The following is a 25059-nucleotide window of genomic DNA, read 5'->3' as shown; positions in this document are numbered from 1 at the left end:
ATTAATACCGATTTATTATTTTATTTTTTCAGGTTCTCTTGGGGATATGGAAGAGACAGATGAGAACTTAGTAGCAGAGTCTTCCCTTTCCGAAAAAGATGGAACCGCGTCGGACCCAGAAGAATTGGCAGATAGCGGCTCCTCCAGTGCATCGTACAGTGACGGCGCAGACGGTGAGCTTTGTGTGCCGGTTATGTACCTGCAGTATTAAGGCTCAAAATATGTAATATTTTTTACAGGTTATATGTTACCAACGCTGATATATATCCTAGATATCGTCAGTTTTGTAATCTACCTTTTTAATATCTTCAGATACTAAACTACTGGTATCCCATGAAATCTTTCCGTCATGACCTGTTCCTTTATTTCCAGGAGAACGGTGCAGTCCGGTGCCGCAATCATTGGACCAAGAGATGGATGAACCAGACCCGATGCCGAAGCTGTGTGAACTCGCCGAGGAGCCGTCTCCTTCATGCAACTCAGGTAACCAAAAAAGACTGATCCTAATTATGGAACTTATGATAGGAATTTACATGAGCAGATCTAGGCCCATAATATTGCAAGTAGGGTCTAATGCGATATTCACAGCAACTGGGAGCAGAGGAGGGATAAAATTCTTGTTTCTGCAAGGAAAGTCTGTGAAGGATATTCATGGTGATATTTCGCAGGCATTGGGGGATCAATGCCCTTCATATTCCACAAGTAAGAACTGGGTTGCCAAATTTAAAATGGGCCACTTCAGCCCCAATGATGAGTAACGTTCTGGACGCCCGAGAGTGGTTGTTGTTCCGGAGATCGTCGATGCTGCGCACAACCTTATACTGGAGAATCCACGAATTTCAGCTAAAGCAATAGCAGACATCATGGGGATTTCCCGTGAACGTGTTTGTGTCATTATCCATGAACATTTGGACATGAGGAAGCAATCTGCAAAGTGGGTCCCCAAATGTTTGACAACAGATCAGAGAAGCAACGAGTGAAAACTTCCCGGTCCATTTGTCAGCGTTTCCAGACTGATAAGAACTTCCTGGATCGACCGGTCACTAAAGGCCCCGTCACACTAAGCAACATCGCTAGCAACATCGCTGGTAACGAACAACTTTTGTGACGTTGCTAGCGATGTTGCTGTGTGTGACATCCAGCAACAACCTGGCCCCTGCTGTGAGGTCGTTGGTTGTTGCTGAATGTCCTGGGCCATTTTTTAGTTGTTGCTGTCCTGCTGTGAAGCACAGATCGCTGTGTGTGACAGCGAGACAGCAACAACTAATGTGCAGGCAGCAGGAGCCAGCTTCTGCTGAGGCTGGTAACTAATGTAAACATCGGGTAACCAAGAAGCCCTGTCCTTGGTTACCCGATATTTACCTTTGATACCAGCCTCCTCCGCTCTCACTGCCTGTGCTGCCGGCTCCTGCTCTGTGCACATTTAGCTGCAGCACACATCAGGCAATTAACCCGATGTGTGCTGTAACTAGGAGAGCAAGGAGCCAGCGCTCAGTGTGCGCTGCTCCCTGCTCTGTGCACATTTAGCTGCAGCACACATCGGGTTAATTAACCTGATGTGTGCTGTAACTAGGAGACTGGGGGCTGGTCACTGGTTGCTGGTGAGCTCACCAGCAACTCGTGTAGCCACGCTCCAGCGATCCCTGCCAGGTCAGGTTGCTGGTGGGATCGCTGGAGCGTCGCAGTGTGACAGCTCACCAGCAACCTCCTAGCAACTTACCAGCGATCCCTATCGTTGTTGGGATCGCTGGTAAGTTGCTTAGTGTGACTGGACCTTTAGGATGAGACCTGGATTTATTTGTATGACCCTGAAGACAAGGAGCAGTCAAAAGAGCGGAGGCACAGTGGTTCTCCTCGTCCAAAGAAGTTCTGGGTGCAAAAATCAGCCACTAAGGTGATGGTGTCTGTGTTCTGGGTTAAGGAGGGCGTGCTGCTAGTGGACTACCTTAAAAAGGGTTCCACCATCAATGCAAGGTATTACATTAAACTTTTGGACCAATTGAAGGTAGCTCTGGAAGCCAAAAGGCGCGTCAAGCTGTCCAAAGGAATCTTGTTCTTACAAGAACACGCCTCCGCTCACACTGCACAAGCGACCACGGCAAAACTGGCAGAGCTGGCCTTCCAGCTGGTGACCACCCACCTTATTCATCAGATCTAGCTCCCTCCGACTATCATCTCTTTCCATACCTAAAGAACGCCTCAAGGTCCCAAATTTCACACCATTTCTGATGCCATGGCTGCTACAGATGCCTGGTTTGAGGCATAACCAAAATTCTTCTTTTTGTTAGGCTTACAGAACTTGGAATACCGATTGTAAGAAGTGTGTTGTCATCAGTGGAGAGTATGTGGAGAAATGGAAAGTTTCATCATCATGTCTAGTTTCTTTATGGGTAAAGCTAAAGACTTATCAGCAGCCCCTCGTATTCACAAAAAATTCCAATAGGCAGTGTGGTGCATTACACTATATATTGACACCTTACACTTGGAAGTGGAATTGGTTACCCTCAAACATGTTTCGCCAGTAAATTGGCATCATCAGGGGCCTCTTACCCCATTGCACCCCTGATGATGCCGATTTGTTGGTGAAACAAATTATCACGTTTTTAATTATTTATGACTAAGCAAACTAAAATCTGAAGAAATATCGATGGGAACTGCATTGGCTATGCACATAGTGATATGAATGAGGCTAACCAATCTTTGGGATCTTACATTGCACTTTTGTGAGATAAACATTGGGGCAAGATACCAATTTTGATGTTTCATAAATGTTCTAGTGGAGAACGGGCTCAGCTGGCCTATGTATAGCTGGGTCTATAGTAAAACCTTAGACCTGGTGTAATGACCTTGATCATCCAATCACAATGCAGCACAGATATTCTAGATTATGGGGTGCCGGACTACAGGAATTACAGTTAGGTCCAGAAATATTTGGACAGTGACACAATTTTGGCGAGTTGGGCTCTGCATGCCACCACATTGGATTTGAAATGAAACCTCTACAACAGAATTCAAGTGCAGATTGTAACGTTTAATTTGAAGGTTTGAACAAAAATATCTGATAGAAATTGTAGGAATTGTCACATTTCTTTACAAACACTCCACATTTTAGGAGGTCAAAAGTAATTGGACAAATAAACCAAACCCAAACAAAATATTTTTATTTTCAATATTTTGTTGCGAATCCTTTGGAGGCAATCACTGCCTTAAGTCTGGAACCCATGGACATCACCAAACGCTGGGTTTCCTCCTTCTTAATGCTTTGCCAGGCCTTTACAGCCGCAGCCTTCAGGTCTTGCTTGTTTGTGGGTCTTTCCGTCTTAAGTCTGGATTTGAGCAAGTGAAATGCATGCTCAATTGGGTTAAGATCTGGTGATTGACTTGGCCATTGCAGAATGTTCCACTTTTTTGCACTCATGAACTCCTGGGTAGCTTTGGCTGTATGCTTGGGGTCATTGTCCATCTGTACTATGAAGCGCCGTCCGATCAACTTTGGGCATTTGGCTGAATCTGGGCTGAAAGTATATCCCGGTACACTTCAGAATTCATCCGGCTACTCTTGTCTGCTGTTATGTCATCAATAAACACAAGTGACCCAGTGCCATTGAAAGCCATGCATGCCCATGCCATCACGTTGCCTCCACCATGTTTTACAGAGGATGTGGTGTGCCTTGGATCACGTGCCGTTCCCTTTCTTCTCCAAACTTTTTTCTTCCCATCATTCTGGTACAGGTTGATCTTTGTCTCATCTGTCCATAGAATACTTTTCCAGAACTGAGCTGGCTTCATGAGGTGTTTTTCAGCAAATTTAACTCTGGCCTGTCTATTTTTGGAATTGATGAATGGTTTGCATCTAGATGTGAACCCTTTGTATTTACTTTCATGGAGTCTTCTCTTTACTGGTGACTTAGAGACAGATACACCTACTTCACTGAGAGTGTTCTGGACTTCAGTTGATGTTGTGAACGGGTTCTTCTTCACCAAAGAAAGTATGCGGCGATCATCCACCACTGTTGTCATCCGTGGACGCCCAGGCCTTTTTGAGTTCCCAAGCTCACCAGTCAATTCCTTTTTTCTCAGAATGTACCCGACTGTTGATTTTGCTACTCCAAGCATGTCTGCTATCTCTCTGATGGATTTTTTCTTTTTTTTCAGCCTCAGGATGTTCTGCTTCACCTCAATTGAGAGTTCCTTAGACCGCATGTTGTCTGGTCACAGCAACAGCTTCCAAATGCAAAACCACACACCTGTAATCAACCCCAGACCTTTTAACTACTTCATTGATTACAGGTTAACGAGGGAGACGCCTTCAGAGTTAATTGCAGCCCTTAGAGTCCCTTGTCCAATTACTTTTGGTCCCTTGAAAAAGAGGAGGCTATGCATTACAGAGCTATGATTCCTAAACCCTTTCTCCGATTTGGATGTGAAACTCTCATATTGCAGCTGGGAGTGTGCACTTTCAGCCCATATTATATATAGAATTGTATTCCTGAACATGTTTTTGTAAACAGCTAAAATAACAAAACTTGTGTCACTGTCCAAATATTTCTGGCCCTGACTGTAGCTTACATTGATATGGAGCGGACGATGGCTGCAGTCTAAGACCACACAATAAATAGACGCTTTCCCTGCGTTCACTTGTTCCGAAATCGCCTCCATCAGTGGAAAAGCTGAAGAATTGATAGCGATTAAGTCCCTTTACAGCACTCATTGACCGCGCGAGGCAGCTGCTCCCTAGAAAACGTGTTGGGGTGCGGCCTTAATTCCCATCGATCTGATGGTAATCGTGTTCCCGGGCAGCTATTAATAATTCTGACGTCAGCTTTTATGGGCATTATCGATCTCAACTGTTGTGGTTATCGTTGCAGGACAATATGCAAACATGCACTTTGTGCAGTAATCAGCAGCACTGTCATATGCAGATAGGCTTATCACGCCATCTTTAACTGCTGTTAATGGGGAGAAATATTATCAGCTCAGTTGCTAGGAATAGGCCGAGGTGGAGAGCCCGGGCCTGCTCCCTGTTAACCTGTGAGCTGCCGCCGAGCTGGATGGGAAGGGCAGAAGCCGACGAGCAGATTGTCATCAAGATGGCTAATATTTATACCCCCGATACGGGCAGGACGACACTTATAAGATACATATATCTAATTATTAATAATTATAGCCATGGAAGGCCTATAGATTGCTTAGGAACAAGACCCCTGACCTCCTAGAGGGCTCATTTATTTTTTGGAGACTAGTTTAATCACCTTCTGTACGCCGGAAATAATAATGTCCTGACTTGTAAATCGCTTCTATAGAATCTAAGATGATCACGTAAACAGGCACGGACCCCCACAGGCCTCCTGGTCCCAACTCTGTCGTTTCATAGAGCAGAAAAATAACCTTTACAATGGGGTTAGTCAACCCGATGGGGAATGGTATCAATGGACCTGTTTGAATATCCTACCCACCAGCGTGCTTGGTGCTGCTTCTGATTAGTAGGCCCCGCAATGTCAAGATGTTGCATGGCCCACTAATCAAAAGAGATGCCCTACATGCGGGCAGGTAGGTGACGCTCAGAGGGCTCTGGTCCGTCTGCCAGGGGCTACCCACATGGCTGTTAGACCGGGGCCCTCTAAACCGTTTGTTTTGCGTTGGTGCTTTTGGTGTGAAAACATCCAGTTCATATAATGGACTACACACCCCTGCTGATAGTCACCCTCAGGTAATCCCGTCCCCTGATAGTCACCCTCAGGTAATCCCGTCCCCTGATAGTCACCCTCAGGTAATCCCGTCCCCTGATAGTCACCCTCAGGTAATCCCGTCCCCTTATAGTCATCCTCAGGTAATCCCGTCCCCTGATAGTCACCCTCAGGTAATCCCGTCCCCTGATAGTCACCCTCAGGTAATCCCGTCCCCTTATAGTCACCCTCAGGTAATCCCGTCCCCTGATAGTCACCCTCAGGTAATCCCGTCCCCTGATAGTCACCCTCAGGTAATCCCGTCCCCTGATAGTCACCCTCAGGTAATCCCGTCACCCTCAGGTAATCCCGTCACCCTCAGGTAATCCTGTCCCCCGATAGTCACCCTCAGGTAATTCCGTCCCCTGATAGTCACCCTCAGGTAATTCCGTCCCCTGATAGTCACCCTCAGGTAATTCCGTCCCCTGATAGTCACCCTCAGGTAATCCCGTCCCCTGATAGTCACCCTCAGGTAATCCCGTCCCCTGATAGTCACCCTCAGGTAATCCCGTCCCCTGATAGTCACCCTCAGGTAATCCCGTCCCCTGATAGTCACCCTCAGGTAATCCCGTCCCCTGATAGTCACCCTCAGGTAATCCCGTCACCCTCAGGTAATCCCGTCACCCTCAGGTAATCCTGTCCCCCGATAGTCACCCTCAGGTAATTCCGTCCCCCGATAGTCACCCTCAGGTAATTCCGTCCCCTGATAGTCACCCTCAGGTAATTCCGTCCCCTGATAGTCACCCTCAGGTAATCCCGTCCCCTGATAGTCACCCTCAGGTAATCCCGTCCCCTGATAGTCACCCTCAGGTAATCCCGTCCCCTGATAGTCACCCTCAGGTAATCCCGTTCCCTGATAGTCACCCTCAGGTAATCCCGTCCCCTGATAGTCACCCTCAGGTAATTCCGTCCCCTGATAGTCACCCTCAGGTAATCCCGTCCCCTGATAGTCACCCTCAGGTAATCCCGTCCCCTGATAGTCACCCTCAGGTAATCCCGTCCCCTGATAGTCACCCTCAGGTAATCCCGTCCCCTGATAGTCACCCTCAGGTAATCCCGTCCCCTGATAGTCACCCTCAGGTAATCCCGTCCCCTGATAGTCACCCTCAGGTAATCCCGTTCCCTGATAGTCACCCTCAGGTAATCCCGTCCCCTGATAGTCACCCTCAGGTAATTCCGTCCCCTGATAGTCACCCTCAGGTAATTCCGTCCCCTGATAGTCACCCTCAGGTAATCCCGTCCCCTGATAGTCACCCTCAGGTAATCCCGTCCCCTGATAGTCACCCTCAGGTAATCCCGTCCCCTGATAGTCACCCTCAGGTAATCCCGTTCCCTGATAGTCACCCTCAAAAATGGGGGGAAAGGGTATGCGAACACGTCTTTAGACATCTTATAAAAGAAAGACTCCTCAGGACTCGCTGGTATCATGTCCTGAAATGTCTTATCCTTAAAGGGTTTGTCCCATCTCCAAGATCCTATCCCAATATGTAGTAGGTATAATAATATTATTATTATTATTAATAATAATAATAATAATAATAACAATAATAATAATTAATTAATAATAGCAAATGCCTCCAATTAGAAATGTAGTATAGTTCTCCTGATTTGCCATGTCACTTGCTTCATGTGCAGGGCATTGCAAGACCTTAGATATCCATGTATAGTCACAGTTGTCGTCCTCATAAACATGGATACCGAAGGTCCTGCAATGCCCTGCACATGAGGTAAGAGGCATGGCTAATCAGGAGAACTATGCTACATTTCTATTTAGAGGCATTTGCGAATATATTATTATTACACCTACCACTTATGGGGATATGATTTTGGATATGGGAATACCCCTCTAAATGACTTTTTCTGAACTTCTTTCCATCATTTTTTTTTCTTCTCATCATTTCGCCATTTTTTTTTTTTTTTAAACATTTACGGTAGGTATTGTGCACACATTAGGTATTGGCAGGAAAAACTCATCTCAAAAACGCAGCTCATGTTTTTGACACTTTATGTGGTTTTGCATGTGTTTTTCATTGCCTTCACTGGTGACAAACCCTGCAAAAAAACGCTGAAAGAATTGACGCAGCAGATTATTTTCTGCACCAAATCTGCGAGAAAAACCTCAACATGTGCACAACACTTCAGGCTTCTCATTGGCTTTTCTGGCCTGAGGATTTTCTTGCAGTTTTGTGACAAAAGTGCACTAAAAAGTCATAAAAACGCGCTGTGTGCACACAGCCTTAGATATGAACTATTGAGCGGCTTCCACACAGTTAAAAGATATTCAGAAAGACTGAACATGTGAACAGCAAGTCGATATGACATTGCAATGCAAATATGTTCCTTTTATTCTAGCATTTTTTAAGCACTTTTTCATGCAGGTCAGCTCAGGCGTGCACATAGCCGATGCCTTTCTGAATACAGGGCAGGGGGTGGCATCCTATAGGACCAAATTCCAGTGTTTTCTTGGAATTCTGCGCCTGCAGTTATACAGCGCTTTGTTTTTTCTTTTCTGGGTGCAGCCGTCCAGTCTCCAGAAGACGAGGGGAGTCTGAATTACAAAGCATCGGGGTCTCCGTCCAGCATGGAAAACACAGAGGAGCCGCTGCGGTGGAACGGTCCAGGTGGGTGTCCCTGTAGTGCTTACCTGTAAATGCATTTGTCATGTTGCACTGTGCAGAAAACTCAGCTGTTGTCACCAATGTGCGATCACTGTAAATCGTGGGACCCTTTAGATCATACAGGCACGATGTGCGATTAATGTAAAGCATGGGACCCCATGGATCATAGGGGCATGATGTGCAATCACTGTAAAGCGTGGGACCTCATGGATCATATGGGCACGATGTGTGATCAATGTAAAGCATGGGACCCCATGGATCATAGGGGCACGATGTGCAATCACTATAAATCGTGGGACCCCATGGATCATAGGGGCATGATGTGCAATCACTATAAAGTGTGGGACCCCATGGATCATATGGGCATGATGTGCAATCACTATTAAGTGTGGGACCCCATGGATCATATGGGCACGATGTGTGATCAATGTAAAGCATGGGACCCCATGGATCATATGGGCGCTATATGCAATCACTATAAAGCGTGGGACCCCTTGGATCATAGGGGCACGCTTTTAGGTTTTGTCTTTACCCTACAGGGGGAAAATAAATATTGTTTCCCTCTTTGTACCTGTATTGGGGTTCCTCTTCTTTCTTATATTTTGGTATGACTTTAGATTCATTAGGTTATGAGGGCGACTATGTGTAAATTGCATAGACCGCAAGCAGTTACAGAAAATGACGAGACAATATCCGTCAGAGAATTTGGTTTGACATTTTCCTCCCCAAGATGCACGTCTTCCATATTTTATGTACATTAAGATGCATTTTCTCCAGATTTAACGCCCCTGCTTGCTATTAGTGAATGGTAATGGTTTACATCCAGGGACTGAAAAGACCCAAAACATCTCACGGCTGAGAGCTTGATTTATGTGTTTTACCTGCACTGATACTTTGTACCCCTGTATCCAGTCACATATGGCAGACCCTCTGTATCCAGTCACATATGGCAGACCCTCTGTATCCAGTCACCTATGGCAGACCCTCTGTATCCAGTCACATATGGCAGACCCTCTGTATCCAGTCACATATGGCAGACCCTCTGTATCCAGTCACATATGGCAGACCCTCTGTATCCAGTCACATATGGCAGACCCTCTGTATCCAGTCACATATGGCAGACCCTCTGTATCCAGTCACATATGGCAGACCCTCTGTATCCAGTCACATATGGCAGACCCTCTGTATCCAGTCACATATGGCAGACCCTCTGTATCCAGTCACATGTGGCAGACCCTCTGTATCCAGTCACATGTGGCAGACCCTCTGTATCCAGTCACATATGGCAGACCCTCTGTATCCAGTCACATATGGCAGACCCTCTGTATCCAGTCACATGTGGCAGACCCTCTGTATCCAGTCACATATGGCAGACCCTCTGTATCCAGTCACATATGGCAGACCCTCTGTATCCAGTCACATATGGCAGACCCTCTGTATCCAGTCACATATGGCAGACCCTCTGTATCCAGTCACATATGGCAGACCCTCTGTATCCAGTCACATATGGCAGACCCTCTGTATCCAGTCACATATGGCAGACCCTCTGTATCCAGTCACATATGGCAGACCCTCTGTATCCAGTCACATATGGCAGACCCTCTGTATCCAGTCACATATGGCAGACCCTCTGTATCCAGTCACATATGGCAGACCCTCTGTATCCAGTCACATATGGCAGACCCTCTGTATCCAGTCACATATGGCAGACCCTCTGTATCCAGTCACATATGGCAGACCCTCTGTATCCAGTCACATATGGCAGACCCTCTGTATCCAGTCACATATGGCAGACCCTCTGTATCCAGTCACATATGGCAGACCCTCTGTATCCAGTCACATATGGCAGACCCTCTGTATCCAGTCACATATGGCAGACCCTCTGTATCCAGTCACATATGGCAGACCCTCTGTATCCAGTCACATGTGGCAGACCCTCTGTATCCAGTCACATATGGCAGACCCTCTGTATCCAGTCACATATGGCAGACCCTCTGTATCCAGTCACATATGGCAGACCTCAGCTGCACAAATCACTGACCGAGCATGAAAATACAAGTATCTTCGGACTTTGCAGAACTCCGTCTACAGTAATTACATTTTGTTTGCCCATTCCTGGAGAACCCCTTTAACTCCTCCATTTCCAGATCTCTTTCCCTTAGACATACAGGTTCACTCGTCCCTTTTTTCCCTTAAGATGTGAGGACTGCGATGACGGGATTCTGGTGGCGGGACTGTCCGGAGTGACGGAGCCGCACTGGAATGCTCTGGAATCCTGCAAGATAACATAAACAGGAAGTGTCAGATAGGAAATAGGTGGCACGTACGCAGGCGAAGAGGCCACGAGCCATAGGTGGGCGCTCCTAGGAGAGCAGACAGGACCCCACACTCATCATTACATACTGACTGACAGCCCCGTGGTTCCTGCAAAGAACATTTCCCTCTATAGACACTTGTTTATTGAAGAAATATCCAGATATTATTTTTACCAACAAGGGCCCAACCAATATAACAAGCGCTTATCCAAATTCAGCACAAAGTGAAGCCTCTGAAGAAGTCACCCCTTCATGACCAGCATCTTTAGTGCTCAGCAGGCCCCTCTGGCTGTTATAACCTGCTGCAGACATGGTTTATAGCCAAACACAAAACGGAATTGCCTCTAGGTCACTAATATTCTTGGGTTTGCCGCTGCCTTCTTCATATCTCACCGAAGATCTTTCCCTGGGGTTCAGGCATCTGTTACGGCCGCCCCACAATCCTCCAGGATTTCTTCTGATGTGGTGTCTAGGTGGACGGTGAGCTGCTGGGGATTGGTGTCGTGTCGGAAGCTTGGGGATTGGTGTCGTGTCGGAAGCTTGGGGAATGGTGTCGTGTCGGAAGCTTGGGGATTGGTGTCGTGTCGGAAGCTTGGGGATTGGTGTCGTGTCGGAAGCTTGGGGATTGGTGTCGTGTCGGAAGCTTGGGGAATGGTGTCGTGTCGGAAGCTTGGGGAATGGTGTCGTGTCGGAAGCTTGGGGATTGGTGTCGTGTCGGAAGCTTGGGGATTGGTGTCGTGTCGGAAGCTTGGGGATTGGTGTCGTGTCTGAAGCTTGGGGATTGGTGTCGTGTCGGAAGCTTGGGGATTGGTGTCGTGTCGGAAGCTTGGGGAATGGTGTCGTGTCGGAAGCTTGGGGATTGGTGTCGTGTCGGAAGCTTGGGGATTGGTGTCGTGTCGGAAGCTTGGGGAATGGTGTCGTGTCGGAAGCTTGGGGATTGGTGTCGTGTCGGAAGCTTGGGGAATGGTGTCGTGTCGGAAGCTTGGGGATTGGTGTCGTGTCGGAAGCTTGGGGATTGGTGTCGTGTCGGAAGCTTGGGGAATGGTGTCGTGTCGGAAGCTTGGGGATTGGTGTCGTGTCGGAAGCTTGGGAATGGTGTCGTGTCGGAAGCTTGGGGATTGGTGTCGTGTCGGAAGCTTGGGGATTGGTGTCGTGTCGGAAGCTTGGGGATTGGTGTCGTGTCGGAAGCTTGGGGATTGGTGTCGTGTCGGAAGCTTGGGGATTGGTGTCGTGTCGGAAGCTTGGGGATTGGTGTCGTGTCGGAAGCTTGGGGAATGGTGTCGTGTCGGAAGCTTGGGGATTGGTGTCGTGTCGGAAGCTTGGGGAATGGTGTCGTGTCGGAAGCTTGGGGATTGGTGTCGTGTCGGAAGCTTGGGGATTGGTGTCGTGTCGGAAGCTTGGGGAATGGTGTCGTGTCGGAAGCTTGGGGATTGGTGTCGTGTCGGAAGCTTGGGGATTGGTGTCATGTCGGAAGCTTGGGGATTGGTGTCGTGTCGGAAGCTTGGGGAATGGTGTCGTGTCGGAAGCTTGGGGATTGGTGTCGTGTCGGAAGCTTGGGGATTGGTGTCGTGTCGGAAGCTTGGGGAATGGTGTCGTGTCGGAAGCTTGGGGATTGGTGTCGTGTCGGAAGCTTGGGGAATGGTGTCGTGTCGGAAGCTTGGGGATTGGTGTCGTGTCGGAAGCTTGGGGATTGGTGTCGTGTCGGAAGCTTGGGGAATGGTGTCGTGTCGGAAGCTTGGGGATTGGTGTCGTGTCGGAAGCTTGGGGATTGGTGTCGTGTCGGAAGCTTGGGGATTGGTGTCGTGTCGGAAGCTTGGGGAATGGTGTCGTGTCGGAAGCTTGGGGATTGGTGTCGTGTCGGAAGCTTGGGGATTGGTGTCGTGTCGGAAGCTTGGGGATTGGTGTCTTGTCGGAAGCTTGGGGATTGGTGTCGTGTCGGAAGCTTGGGGAATGGTGTCGTGTCGGAAGCTTGGGGATTGGTGTCGTGTCGGAAGCTTGGGGATTGGTGTCGTGTCGGAAGCTTGGGGAATGGTGTCGTGTCGGAAGCTTGGGGATTGGTGTCGTGTCGGAAGCTTGGGGAATGGTGTCGTGTCGGAAGCTTGGGGATTGGTGTCGTGTCGGAAGCTTGGGGAATGGTGTCGTGTCGGAAGCTTGGGGAATGGTGTCGTGTCGGAAGCTTGGGGATTGGTGTCGTGTCGGAAGCTTGGGGATTGGTGTCGTGTCGGAAGCTTGGCGATTGGTGTCGTGTCGGAAGCTTGGGGAATGGTGTCGTGTCGGAAGCTTGGGGATTGGTGTCGTGTCGGAAGCTTGGGGATTGGTGTCGTGTCGGAAGCTTGGGGATTGGAGTCGTGTCGGAAGCTTGGGGATTGGTGTCGTGTCGGAAGCTTGGGGATTGGTGTCGTGTCGGAAGCTTGGGGATTGGTGTCGTGTCGGAAGCTTGGGGATTGGTGTCGTGTCGGAAGCTTGGGGAATGGTGTCGTGTCGGAAGCTTGGGGATTGGTGTCGTGTCGGAAGCTTGGGGATTGGTGTCGTGTCGGAAGCTTGGGGATTGGTGTCGTGTCGGAAGCTTGGGGAATGGTGTCGTGTCGGAAGCTTGGGGAATGGTGTCGTGTCGGAAGCTTGGGGATTGGTGTCGTGTCGGAAGCTTGGGGATTGGTGTCGTGTCGGAAGCTTGGGGAATGGTGTCGTGTCGGAAGCTTGGGGAATGGTGTCGTGTTGGAAGCTTGGGGATTGGTGTCGTGTCGGAAGCTTGGGGAATGGTGTCGTGTCGGAAGCTTGGGGATTGGTGTCGTGTCGGAAGCTTGGGGAATGGTGTCGTGTCGGAAGCTTTAGCCCCTCGCATGATTTTTTCTCTTGGGATTTCCTCCTAATAGGTTGAATCCATCTAATAATTTTGGATGTAGCTCTATCTGTACCGTTAAAACCATGTTCACACCTGCCATTATTTTCTGCAACCAAATCCTGCATTCCTGACCGTAAAAACGATGCTTATAAAATTCACCCAGTTTTTTGGTTTTTTTTGCTTCATTCTTAAGTCATGATCCCACATGTGATTTGTCCACATTAAGTTTAGTTTTATTCCCCAAATCCGCAGCATTTTTCTGCACTTTCTCATTGCTTTCTCTGGATGAAGGAATTGTTGTGCTACAGATTGTGACAAATCGCTGCCGAGTGTAAATTCACTCATGAAAATAAAGGCGGTGCAGGCGTTTTCTAGAATCCCAAAGATTTTCCTGATGCTGTGAAGCACAGCAGAAAGAAAACCGCCGCAAAAATGCCACATGTGACCATAGCCCAATAGTTGTAGGTCAGTTTGGGGGGATTGGGTTACAGATGTAGCCAACTTTAACTTGACTAATAATGGTCCATCCTAGTAACTCGTCACAGGAGGTTATCTGCTGCACTGATCCGAGTTCTGGTAAACGTGGCTACATCTGTATCACCTAACCCGTCACCCTTGCCTTACACCCGGATTGGCAGGGTCACACGTAGCACCCCCTGCACCCAGCGATGACTGAACTGACACATGCAAAGTTCAGCAGATTAGCTAATCGCCTGCCTTGATTAATTGCTGATGAGAGATGGCGTGTGGAAGATTTCCACCGAAAGCACCAGTGGAAAAAACATCCACTGCAGATACTTGCTTATATCTTCAGACTACACACCCAGATAATCGCGTCCCCCACAGAAATGGACATCGCTGAGCACATTATTGATCATCCTCCATAACTCCCACTGAAGTCAATGGACCCTCCCTCCCTCTTATAGGGCCTCTTGTTCTCCGTGAAGACACACGATTGATTTCCATAATATCTTTGTGGTTTGCCTTCCGTCCATTGTCGCGCAGCACCGTTCTAGCTTCTGCTGTGTTTACCGTGGTGGATGCCGCACATTGAGGCCACGAGCCGTGCCACGTGGTGTTCACAAACCATTGTGAAGCTTCATCCTCCCACTGTAAAGACCATGTGTTCAGCAGAGCCCTGTTCTCAAGGGACATCATCTGCTATGGTGCAATGAATGGCAGTAATCTGATTGTAACCCTTCCTGGGACACCAAATTACAGCAGCAATTTATTACATTCTACTGTTCTCTTGTATCAGCCATTTCAAACTGTCAGAATAATAATAATAATAGGTGGATATAACTTATTCTTCAATGCAATCAACTATTTTGGGCTGGGGACTAAGAGTTGTGAATCTAATATTATGCTCCCTTTCATCGGCAATATTGGGCTGCGGAGAGGGAGGCCTATGTGACAGGTGAACAATCTGTTGTTCTCTGGTATCCGCTCATTTGGGCAGTGTACAGACTGCTGTGTTCACACGCGTTTTCTTGGAATTCACATTTCATGGTAATTTGCGAAATCTAAACAGTTTGGTGATCGCCTGATAAATGAGTAAACCGCTTGTTCGTCAGGTGAAATGAGCTCATCATTCTGTGTAACCAGGACTCGCGCTGCTGAGAACAATGGCGGTCTGCACTGAGAAATCTGAAGAGCGTCTGCCTGTGCAAACAAGTCACCGATCGGTGGTCACATAGTGTTCCTGTATGGATAGTCTATAAAGGGTGCTATTACATTCCACGGTGCACAGCGTTAATCCACCGCCGACCAGTAACCTGTCCGTAGATCGGTGCCATGTAATAACCGTCTGCTCTTCAGATGTGCACTCAATCATCTGTATTCAATCCTTCATTATCGCAGCACATGACCTGTTTACACAGAACAATCAGCTGCTGAGAACGATGATTTGTGCAAACGTAAGGACACTTGTTTCCCGATAATTGTCCGGTGTAAATACGCAGGCACTCAACCAACAAAAGAGTAAAATCGTACATCATTGGGTGAAAATAATTTTCTTGCATAAAAATCATCCTTGTCAGCAGCTGCCGAGGACAGTGATACTCTGTGCACAGAACAAGCGTTTCACTGATCGTTCTGTGCATGTGGAGGTGCGGCCGATCCCTCTGAACCGCTATTAATCGTTTCACTGATCGTTCTGTGCATGTGGAGGTGCGGCCGATCCCTCTGAACCGCTATTAATCGTTTCACTGATCGTTCTGTGCATGGGAGGTGCGGCCGATCCCTCTGAACCGCTATTAATCGTTTCACTGATCGTTCTGTGCATGTGGAGGTGCGGCCGGTCCCTCTGAACCGCTATTAATCGTTTCACTGATCGTTCTGTGCATGTGGAGGTGCGGCCGATCCCTCTGAACCGCTATTAATCGTTTCACTGATCGTTCTGTGCATGTGGAGGTGCGGCCGGTCCCTCTGAACCGCTATTAAGCGTTTCACTGATCGTTCTGTGCATGTGGAGGTGCGGCCGGTCCCTCTGAACCTCTATTAGGCGTTTCACTGATCGTTCTGTGCATGTGGAGGTGCGGCCGGTCCCTCTGAACCGCTATTAATCGTTTCACTGATCGTTCTGTGCATGTGGAGGTGCGGCCGGTCCCTCTGAACCTCTATAAACGTTTCACTGATCGTTCTGTGCATGTGGAGGTGCGGCCGGTCCCTCTGAACCGCTATTAAGCGTTTCACTGATCGTTCTGTGCATGTGGAGGTGCGGCCGGTCCCTCTGAACCGCTATTAAGCGTTTCACTGATCGTTCTGTGCATGTGGAGGTGCGGCCGGTCCCTCTAAACCGCTATTAAGCGTTTCACTGATCGTTCTGTGCATGTGGAGGTGCGGCCGGTCTCTCTGAACCTCTATTAAGCGTTTCACTGATCGTTCTGTGCATGTGGAGGTGCGGCCGGTTTCTCTGAACCGCTATTAATTGTTTCACTGATCGTTCTGTGCATGTGGAGGTGCGGCCGGTCCCTCTGAACCGCTATTATATGTTTCAATGATCGTTCTGTGCATGTGGAGGTGCGGCCGGTCCCTCTGAACCGCTATTATATGTTTCAATGATCGTTCTGTGCATGTGGAGGTGCGGCCGGTCCCTCTGAACCGCTATTATATGTTTCAATGATCGTTCTGTGCATGTGGAGGTGCGGCCGGTCCCTCTGAACCGCTATTAATTGTTTCACTGATCGTTCTGTGCATGTGGAGGTGCGGCCGGTCTCTCTGAACCGCTATTATATGTTTCAATGATCGTTCTGTGCATGTGGAGGTGCGGCCGGTCCCTCTGAACCGCTATTAAGCGTTTCACTGATCGTTCTGTGCATGTGGAGGTGCGGCCGGTCCCTCTGAACCTCTAATAAGCGTTTCACTGATCATTCTGTGCATGTGGAGGTGCGGCCGGTCCCTCTGAACCGCTATTAAGCGTTTCACTGATCGTTCTGTGCATGTGGAGGTGCGGCCGGTCCCTCTGAACCGCTATTAATCGTTTCACTGATCGTTCTGTGCATGTGGAGGTGCGGCCGGTCCCTCTGAACCTCTAATAAGCGTTTCACTGATCGTTCTGTGCATGTGGAGGTGCGGCCGGTCCCTCTGAACCTCTAATAAGCGTTTCACTGATCGTTCTGTGCATGTGGAGGTGCGGCCGGTCCCTCTGAACCTCTATTAAGCGTTTCACTGATCGTTCTGTGCATGTGGAGGTGCGGCCGGTCCCTCTGAACCGCTATTAAGCGTTTCACTGATCGTTCTGTGCATGTGGAGGTGCGGCCGGTCCCTCTGAACCGCTATTAAGCGTTTCACTGATCGTTCTGTGCATGTGGAGGTGCGGCCGGTCTCTCTGAACCTCTATTAAGCGTTTCACTGATCGTTCTGTGCATGTGGAGGTGCGGCCGGTCTCTCTGAACCTCTATTAAGCGTTTCACTGATCGTTCTGTGCATGTGGAGGTGCGGCCGGTCCCTCTGAACCTCTATTAAGCGTTTCACTGATCGTTCTGTGCATGTGGAGGTGCGGCCGGTCTCTCTGAACCTCTATTAAGCGTTTCACTGATCGTTCTGTGCATGTGGAGGTGCGGCCGGTCTCTCTGAACCGCTATTATATGTTTCAATGATCGTTCTGTGCATGTGGAGGTGCGGCCGGTCCCTCTGAACCGCTATTAAGCGTTTCACTGATCGTTCTGTGCATGTGGAGGTGCGGCCGGTCCCTCTGAACCGCTATTAAGCGTTTCACTGATCGTTCTGTGCATGTGGAGGTGCGGCCGATCCCTCTGAACCGCTATTAAGCGTTTCACTGATCGTTCTGTGCATGTGGAGGTGCGGCCGGTCCCTCTGAACCGCTATTAAGCGTTTCACTGATCATTCTGTGCATGTGGAGGTGCGGCCGGTCCCTCTGAACCGCTATTAATCGTTTCACTGATCGTTCTGTGCATGTGGAGGTGTGGCCGGTCCCTCTGAACCGCTATTAATCGTTTCACTGATTGTTCTGTGCATGTGGAGGTGCGGCCGGTCCCTCTGAACCGCTATTAAGCGTTTCACTGATCGTTCTGTGCATGTGGAGGTGCGGCCGGTCCCTCTGAACCGCTATTAAGCGTTTCACTGATCGTTCTGTGCATGTGGAGGTGCGGCCGGTCCCTCTGAACCGCTATTAAGCGTTTCACTGATCGTTCTGTGCATGTGGAGGTGCGGCCGGTCCCTCTGAACCGCTATTAAGCGTTTCACTGATCGTTCTGTGCATGTGGAGGTGCGGCCGGTCCCTCTGAACCTCTATTAAGCGTTTCACTGATCGTTCTGTGCATGTGGAGGTGCGGCCGGTCCCTCTGAACCGCTATTAAGCGTTTCACTGATCGTTCTGTGCATGTGGAGGTGCGGCCGGTCCCTCTGAACCGCTATTATACGTTTCACTGATCATTCTGTGCATGTGGAGGTGCGGCCGGTCCCTCTGAACCGCTATTAATCGTTTCACTGATCGTTCTGTGCATGTGGAGGTGCGGCCGGTCTCTCTGAACCGCTATTAAGCGTTTCACTGATTGTTCTGTGCATGTGGAGGTGCGGCCGGTCTCTCTGAACCGCTATTAAGCGTTTCACTGATCGTTCTGTGCATGTGGAGGTGCGGCCGGTCCCTCTGAACCGCTATTAAGCGTTTCACTGATCGTTCTGTGCATGTGAAGGTGCGGCCGCTCCCTCTGAACCGCTATTAAGCGTTTCACTGATTGTTCTGTGCATGTGGAGGTGCGGCCGGTCCCTCTGAACCTCTATTAAGCGTTTCACTGATCGTTCTGTGCATGTGGAGGTGCGGCCGGTCCCTCTGAACCGCTATTAAGCGTTTCACTGATCGTTCTGTGCATGTGAAGGTGCGGCCGGTCCCTCTGAACCGCTATTAAGCGTTTCACTGATCATTCTGTGCATGTGAAGGTGCGGCCGGTCCCTCTGAACCGCTATTAAGCGTTTCACTGATCGTTCTGTGCATGTGGAGGTGCGGCCGGTCCCTCTGAACCTCTATTAAGCGTTTCACTGATCGTTCTGTGCATGTGGAGGTGCGGCCGGTCCCTCTGAACCTCTATTAAGCGTTTCACTGATCGTTCTGTGCATGTGGAGGTGCGGCCGGTCCCTCTGAACCGCTATTAAGCGTTTCACTGATCGTTCTGTGCATGTGGAGGTGCGGCCGGTCCCTCTGAACCGCTATTAAGCGTTTCACTGATCGTTCTGTGCATGTGGAGGTGCGGCCGGTCCCTCTGAACCTCTAATAAGCGTTTCACTGATCGTTCTGTGCATGTGGAGGTGCGGCCGGTCTCTCTGAACCGCTATTAAGCGTTTCACTGATCGTTCTGTGCATGTGGAGGTGCGGCCGGTCCCTCTGAACCGCTATTAAGCGTTTCACTGATCGTTCTGTGCATGTGGAGGTTCGGCCGGTCCCTCTGAACCTCTATTAAGCGTTTCACTGATCGTTCTGTGCATGTGGAGGTGCGGCCGGTCTCTCTGAACCGCTATTAAGCGTTTCACTGATCGTTCTGTGCATGTGGAGGTGCGGCCGGTCTCTCTGAACCGCTATTAAGCGTTTCACTGATCGTTCTGTGCATGTGGAGGTGCGGCCGGTCCCTCTGAACCTCTATTAAGCGTTTCACTGATCGTTCTGTGCATGTGGAGGTGCGGCCGGTCCCTCTGAACCTCTATTAAGCGTTTCACTGATCGTTCTGTGCATGTGGAGGTGCGGCCGGTCCCTCTGAACCGCTATTAAGCGTTTCACTGATCGTTCTGTGCATGTGGAGGTGCGGCCGGTCTCTCTGAACCTCTATTAAGCGTTTCACTGATCGTTCTGTGCATGTGGAGGTTCGGCCGGTCTCTCTGAACCTCTATTAAGCGTTTCACTGATCGTTCTGTGCATGTGGAGGTGCGGCCGGTCTCTCTGAACCTCTATTAAGCGTTTCACTGATCGTTCTGTGCATGTGGAGGTGCGGCCGGTCCCTCTGAACCGCTATTAATCGTTTCACTGATCGTTCTGTGCATGTGGAGGTGCAGCCGGTCTCTCTGAACCTCTATTAATCGTTTCACTGATCGTTCTGTGCATGTGGAGGTGCGGCCGGTCCCTCTGAACCTCTATTATACGTTTCACTGATCGTTCTGTGCATGTGGAGGTGCGGCCGGTCCCTCTGAACCGCTATTAAGCGTTTCACTGATCGTTCTGTGCATGTGGAGGTGCGGCCGGTCCCTCTGAACCTCTAATAAGCGTTTCACTGATCGTTCTGTGCATGTGGAGGTGCGGCCGGTCCCTCTGAACCTCTAATAAGCGTTTCACTGATCGTTCTGTGCATGTGGAGGTGCGGCCGGTCCCTCTGAACCGCTATTAAGCGTTTCACTGATCGTTCTGTGCATGTGGAGGTGCGGCCGGTCCCTCTGAACCTCTAATAAGCGTTTCACTGATCGTTCTGTGCATGTGGAGGTGCGGCCGGTCCCTCTGAACCGCTATTAAGCGTTTCACTGATCGTTCTGTGCATGTGGAGGTGCGGCCGGTCTCTCTGAACCGCTATTAAGCGTTTCACTGATCGTTCTGTGCATGTGGAGGTGTGGCCGGTCCCTCTGAACCTCTATTAAGCGTTTCACTGATCGTTCTGTGCATGTGGAGGTGCGGCCGGTCCCTCTGAACCGCTATAAGCGTTTCACTGATCGTTCTGTGCATGTGGAGGTGCGGCCGGTCCCTCTGAACCGCTATTAAGCGTTTCACTGATCGTTCTGTGCATGTGGAGGTGCGGCCGGTCCCTCTGAACCGCTATAAGCGTTTCACTGATCGTTCTGTGCATGTGGAGGTGCGGCCGGTCCCTCTGAACCGCTATTAAGCGTTTCACTGATCGTTCTGTGCATGTGGAGGTGTGGCCGGTCCCTCTGAACCTCTATTATACGTTTCACTGATCGTTCTGTGCATGTGGAGGTGCGGCCGGTCCCTCTGAACCGCTATTAAGCGTTTCACTGATCGTTCTGTGCATGTGGAGGTGCGGCCGGTCCCTCTGAACCGCTATTATACGTTTCACTGATCGTTCTGTGCATGTGGAGGTGTGGCCGGTCCCTCTGAACCTCTATTATACGTTTCACTGATCGTTCTGTGCATGTGGAGGTGCGGCCGGTCCCTCTGAACCGCTATTAAGCGTTTCACTGATCGTTCTGTGCATGTGGAGGTGCGGCCGGTCCCTCTGAACCGCTATTAAGCGTTTCACTGATCGTTCTGTGCATGTGGAGGTGCGGCCGGTCTCTCTGAACCGCTATTAAGCGTTTCACTGATCGTTCTGTGCATGTGGAGGTGCGGCCGGTCCCTCTGAACCGCTATAAGCGTTTCACTGATCGTTCTGTGCATGTGGAGGTGCGGCCGGTCCCTCTGAACCGCTATTAAGCGTTTCACTGATCGTTCTGTGCATGTGGAGGTGTGGCCGGTCCCTCTGAACCTCTATTAAGCGTTTCACTGATCGTTCTGTGCATGTGGAGGTGTGGCCGGTCCCTCTGAACCGCTATTAATCGTTTCACTGATCGTTCTGTGCATGTGGAGGTGCGGCCGGTCCCTCTGAACCGCTATTAAGCGTTTCACTGATCGTTCTGTGCATGTGGAGGTGCGGCCGGTCCCTCTGAACCGCTATTATACGTTTCACTGATCGTTCTGTGCATGTGGAGGTGCGGCCGGTCCCTCTGAACCTCTATTAAGCGTTTCACTGATCGTTCTGTGCATGTGGAGGTGCGGCCGGTCCCTCTGAACCTCTATTATACGTTTCACTGATCGTTCTGTGCATGTGGAGGTGCGGCCGGTCCCTCTGAACCGCTATTAAGCGTTTCACTGATCGTTCTGTGCATGTGGAGGTGCGGCCGGTCCCTCTGAACCGCTATTAAGCGTTTCACTGATCGTTCTGTGCATGTGGAGGTGCGGCCGGTCCCTCTGAACCGCTATTATACGTTTCACTGATCGTTCTGTGCATGTGGAGGTGCGGCCGGTCCCTCTGAACCTCTATTATACGTTTCACTGATCGTTCTGTGCATGTGGAGGTGCGGCCGGTCCCTCTGAACCTCTATTATACGTTTCACTGATCGTTCTGTGCATGTGGAGGTGCGGCCGGTCCCTCTGAACCGCTATTAAGCGTTTCACTGATCGTTCTGTGCATGTGGAGGTGCGGCCGGTCCCTCTGAACCGCTATTAAGCGTTTCACTGATCGTTCTGTGCATGTGGAGGTGCGGCCGGTCCCTCTGAACCGCTATTAAGCGTTTCACTGATCGTTCTGTGCATGTGGAGGTGCGGCCGGTCCCTCTGAACCTCTATTATACGTTTCACTGATCGTTCTGTGCATGTGGAGGTGCGGCCGGTCTCTCTGAACCTCTATTAAGCGTTTCACTGATCGTTCTGTGCATGTGGAGGTGCGGCCGGTCTCTCTGAACCGCTATTAAGCGTTTCACTGATCGTTCTGTGCATGTGGAGGTGCGGCCGGTCCCTCTGAACCTCTATTAATTGTTTCACTGATCGTTCTGTGCATGTGGAGGTGCGGCCGGTCCCTCTGAACCTCTATTAAGCGTTTCACTGATCGTTCTGTGCATGTGGAGGTGCGGCCGGTCCCTCTGAACCGCTATTAAGCGTTTCACTGATCGTTCTGTGCATGTGGAGGTGCGGCCGGTCCCTCTGAACCTCTATTAATCGTTTCACTGATCGTTCTGTGCATGTGGAGGTGCGGCCGGTCCCTCTGAACCTCTATTAAGCGTTTCACTGATCGTTCTGTGCATGTGGAGGTGCGGCCGGTCTCTCTGAACCTCTATTAAGCGTTTCACTGATCGTTCTGTGCATGTGGAGGTGCGGCCGGTCCCTCTGAACCTCTATTAAGCGTTTCACTGATCGTTCTGTGCATGTGGAGGTGCGGCCGGTCCCTCTGAACCTCTATTAAGCGTTTCACTGATCGTTCTGTGCATGTGGAGGTGCGGCCGGTCCCTCTGAACCGCTATTAAGCGTTTCACTGATCGTTCTGTGCATGTGGAGGTGCGGCCGGTCTCTCTGAACCTCTATTAAGCGTTTCACTGATCGTTCTGTGCATGTGGAGGTGCGGCCGGTCCCTCTGAACCTCTATTAAGCGTTTCACTGATCGTTCTGTGCATGTGGAGGTGCGGCCGGTCCCTCTGAACCGCTATTAAGCGTTTCACTGATCGTTCTGTGCATGTGGAGGTGCGGCCGGTCCCTCTGAACCGCTATTAAGCGTTTCACTGATCGTTCTGTGCATGTGGAGGTGCGGCCGGTCCCTCTGAACCGCTATTAAGCGTTTCACTGATCGTTCTGTGCATGTGGAGGTGCGGCCGGTCCCTCTGAACCTCTATTAAGCGTTTCACTGATCGTTCTGTGCATGTGGAGGTGCGGCCGGTCCCTCTGAACCGCTATTAAGCGTTTCACTGATCGTTCTGTGCATGTGGAGGTGCGGCCGGTCCCTCTGAACCGCTATGAAATGTCCGTTGATCCTCTTCGTTGGACGTTGTCAGCGCACCCTAAATGTGCGAGGAGCTGAATGTGGGGACGGTCAGGAGGTACAGGACACATATAATATATATATATATATATATATATATATATATATATATATATATATATACTAGCTGGTGATTCCGCCGCCGTCCCTCCAGCCTGTCCTTCTTCTCTCCAGTTAATGCTTCCTTTCCCGTATGAGGCCTTCCCTATCATGTGCCTTCAGCCTCGCTCTGTTCCGGTAATTGGAGTGTTATTAATTTCTGTGTGGTGGGAGTAGATGGCAGCGCCTGCGATGAAATGGCGATAGGGGACTTCGCTCACACAGACCCGGCTGATAGGCTTTCTATCTGCTCCTGTGCAGACCGTGCACTTATCAGGGGCAGCGCTGTATTCCCTCATATTATCACCCGCATCCACTGTGCAGGCAGCGTGGTAACACGGGGAGCGCGGGGTTACATTCAGCCAAAGAGCCACCGGAAAAGGTCAATATTGCACATCCCCCTGCCGCGGCTTCTGCCGATCAGCCACGTATCTAATACTACTGCCACGTCCCCGGCCATGTGCTGCCATTCTGTCCATGGTACCTGTGACGTCATTGATGCTACATAGTCGTACTAATGAAGCCAATGTGACCAGTGCACAATCCTGCTTTATTCACCATACTTTACACTGCAGCTCCTTTCCATTAGGAAGCAGCTAGGAGTAGTAACTCTTTCTCCAAATTTTCTTTCTATTCTGAGTGGTGTGAATCCCCCTCCCGTTCATTGATGCTGCTCTGTCGCCCCCCACTTATATTACTAATATATTGGTCCGAATCCCCCTCCCGTTCATTGATGCGGCTCTGTCACCCCCCACTTATATTACTAATATATTGGTCTGAATCCCCCTCCCGTTGATGCTGCTCTGTCGCCCCCCACTTACATGACTAATATATTGGTCTGAATCCCCCTCCCGTTCATTGATGCTGCTCTGTCGCCCCCCCCCCCCCCCCACTTACATGACTAATATATTGGTCTGGATCCCCCTCCCGTTCGATGCTGCTCTGTCGCCCCCCACTTACATGACTAATATATTGGTCTGGATCCCCCTCCCGTTTGATGCTGCTCTGTCGCCCCCCACTTATATTACTAATATATTGGTCTGAATCCCCCTCACGTTCATTGATGCTGCTCTGTCGCCCCCCACTTACATTACTAATATATTGGTCTGAATCCCCCTTGCGTTCATTGATGCGGCTCTGTCGCCCCCCACTTATATTACTAATATATTGGTCTGAATCCCCCTCCCGTTCGATGCTGCTCTGTCGCCCCCCACTTATATTACTAATATATTCATCTGAATCCCCCTCCCGTTCATTGATGCGGCTCTGTCGCCCCCCACTTATATTACTAATATATTCGTCTGAATCCCCCTCCCGTTCATTGATGCTGCTCTGTCGCCCCCCACTTATATTACTAATATATTGGTCTGGATCCCCCTCCCGTTCATTGATGCGGCTCTGTCGCCCCCCACTTACATTACTAATATATTGGTCTGGATCCCCCTCCCGTTCATTGATGCGGCTCTGTCGCCCCCCACTTATATTACTAATATATTG

General features: G+C 49.9%; 1 protein-coding gene across 1 annotated transcript in view; it reads left to right on the top strand.

Moving 5' to 3' along the window:
- The window catches only part of ZFPM1 (zinc finger protein, FOG family member 1), a 168031-nt gene that overhangs the window by 95011 nt on the left and 47961 nt on the right, over positions 1-25059 (top strand). Inside the window, exons 2-4 of the mRNA XM_075326224.1 lie at positions 33-173; positions 373-483; positions 8246-8347. Coding sequence (XP_075182339.1) covers positions 33-173; positions 373-483; positions 8246-8347 — 354 coding nt within the window. The remainder of the gene's footprint in view (positions 1-32; positions 174-372; positions 484-8245; positions 8348-25059) is intronic.

The sequence above is a fragment of the Anomaloglossus baeobatrachus genome, chromosome 10 (assembly GCF_048569485.1).
Source record: "Anomaloglossus baeobatrachus isolate aAnoBae1 chromosome 10, aAnoBae1.hap1, whole genome shotgun sequence".
Classification (NCBI taxonomy): Eukaryota; Metazoa; Chordata; class Amphibia; order Anura; family Aromobatidae; genus Anomaloglossus; species Anomaloglossus baeobatrachus.
The sequence above is the reverse complement of the archived record's forward strand: the minus strand, read 5'-3'. Positions and strand labels throughout refer to the sequence as shown.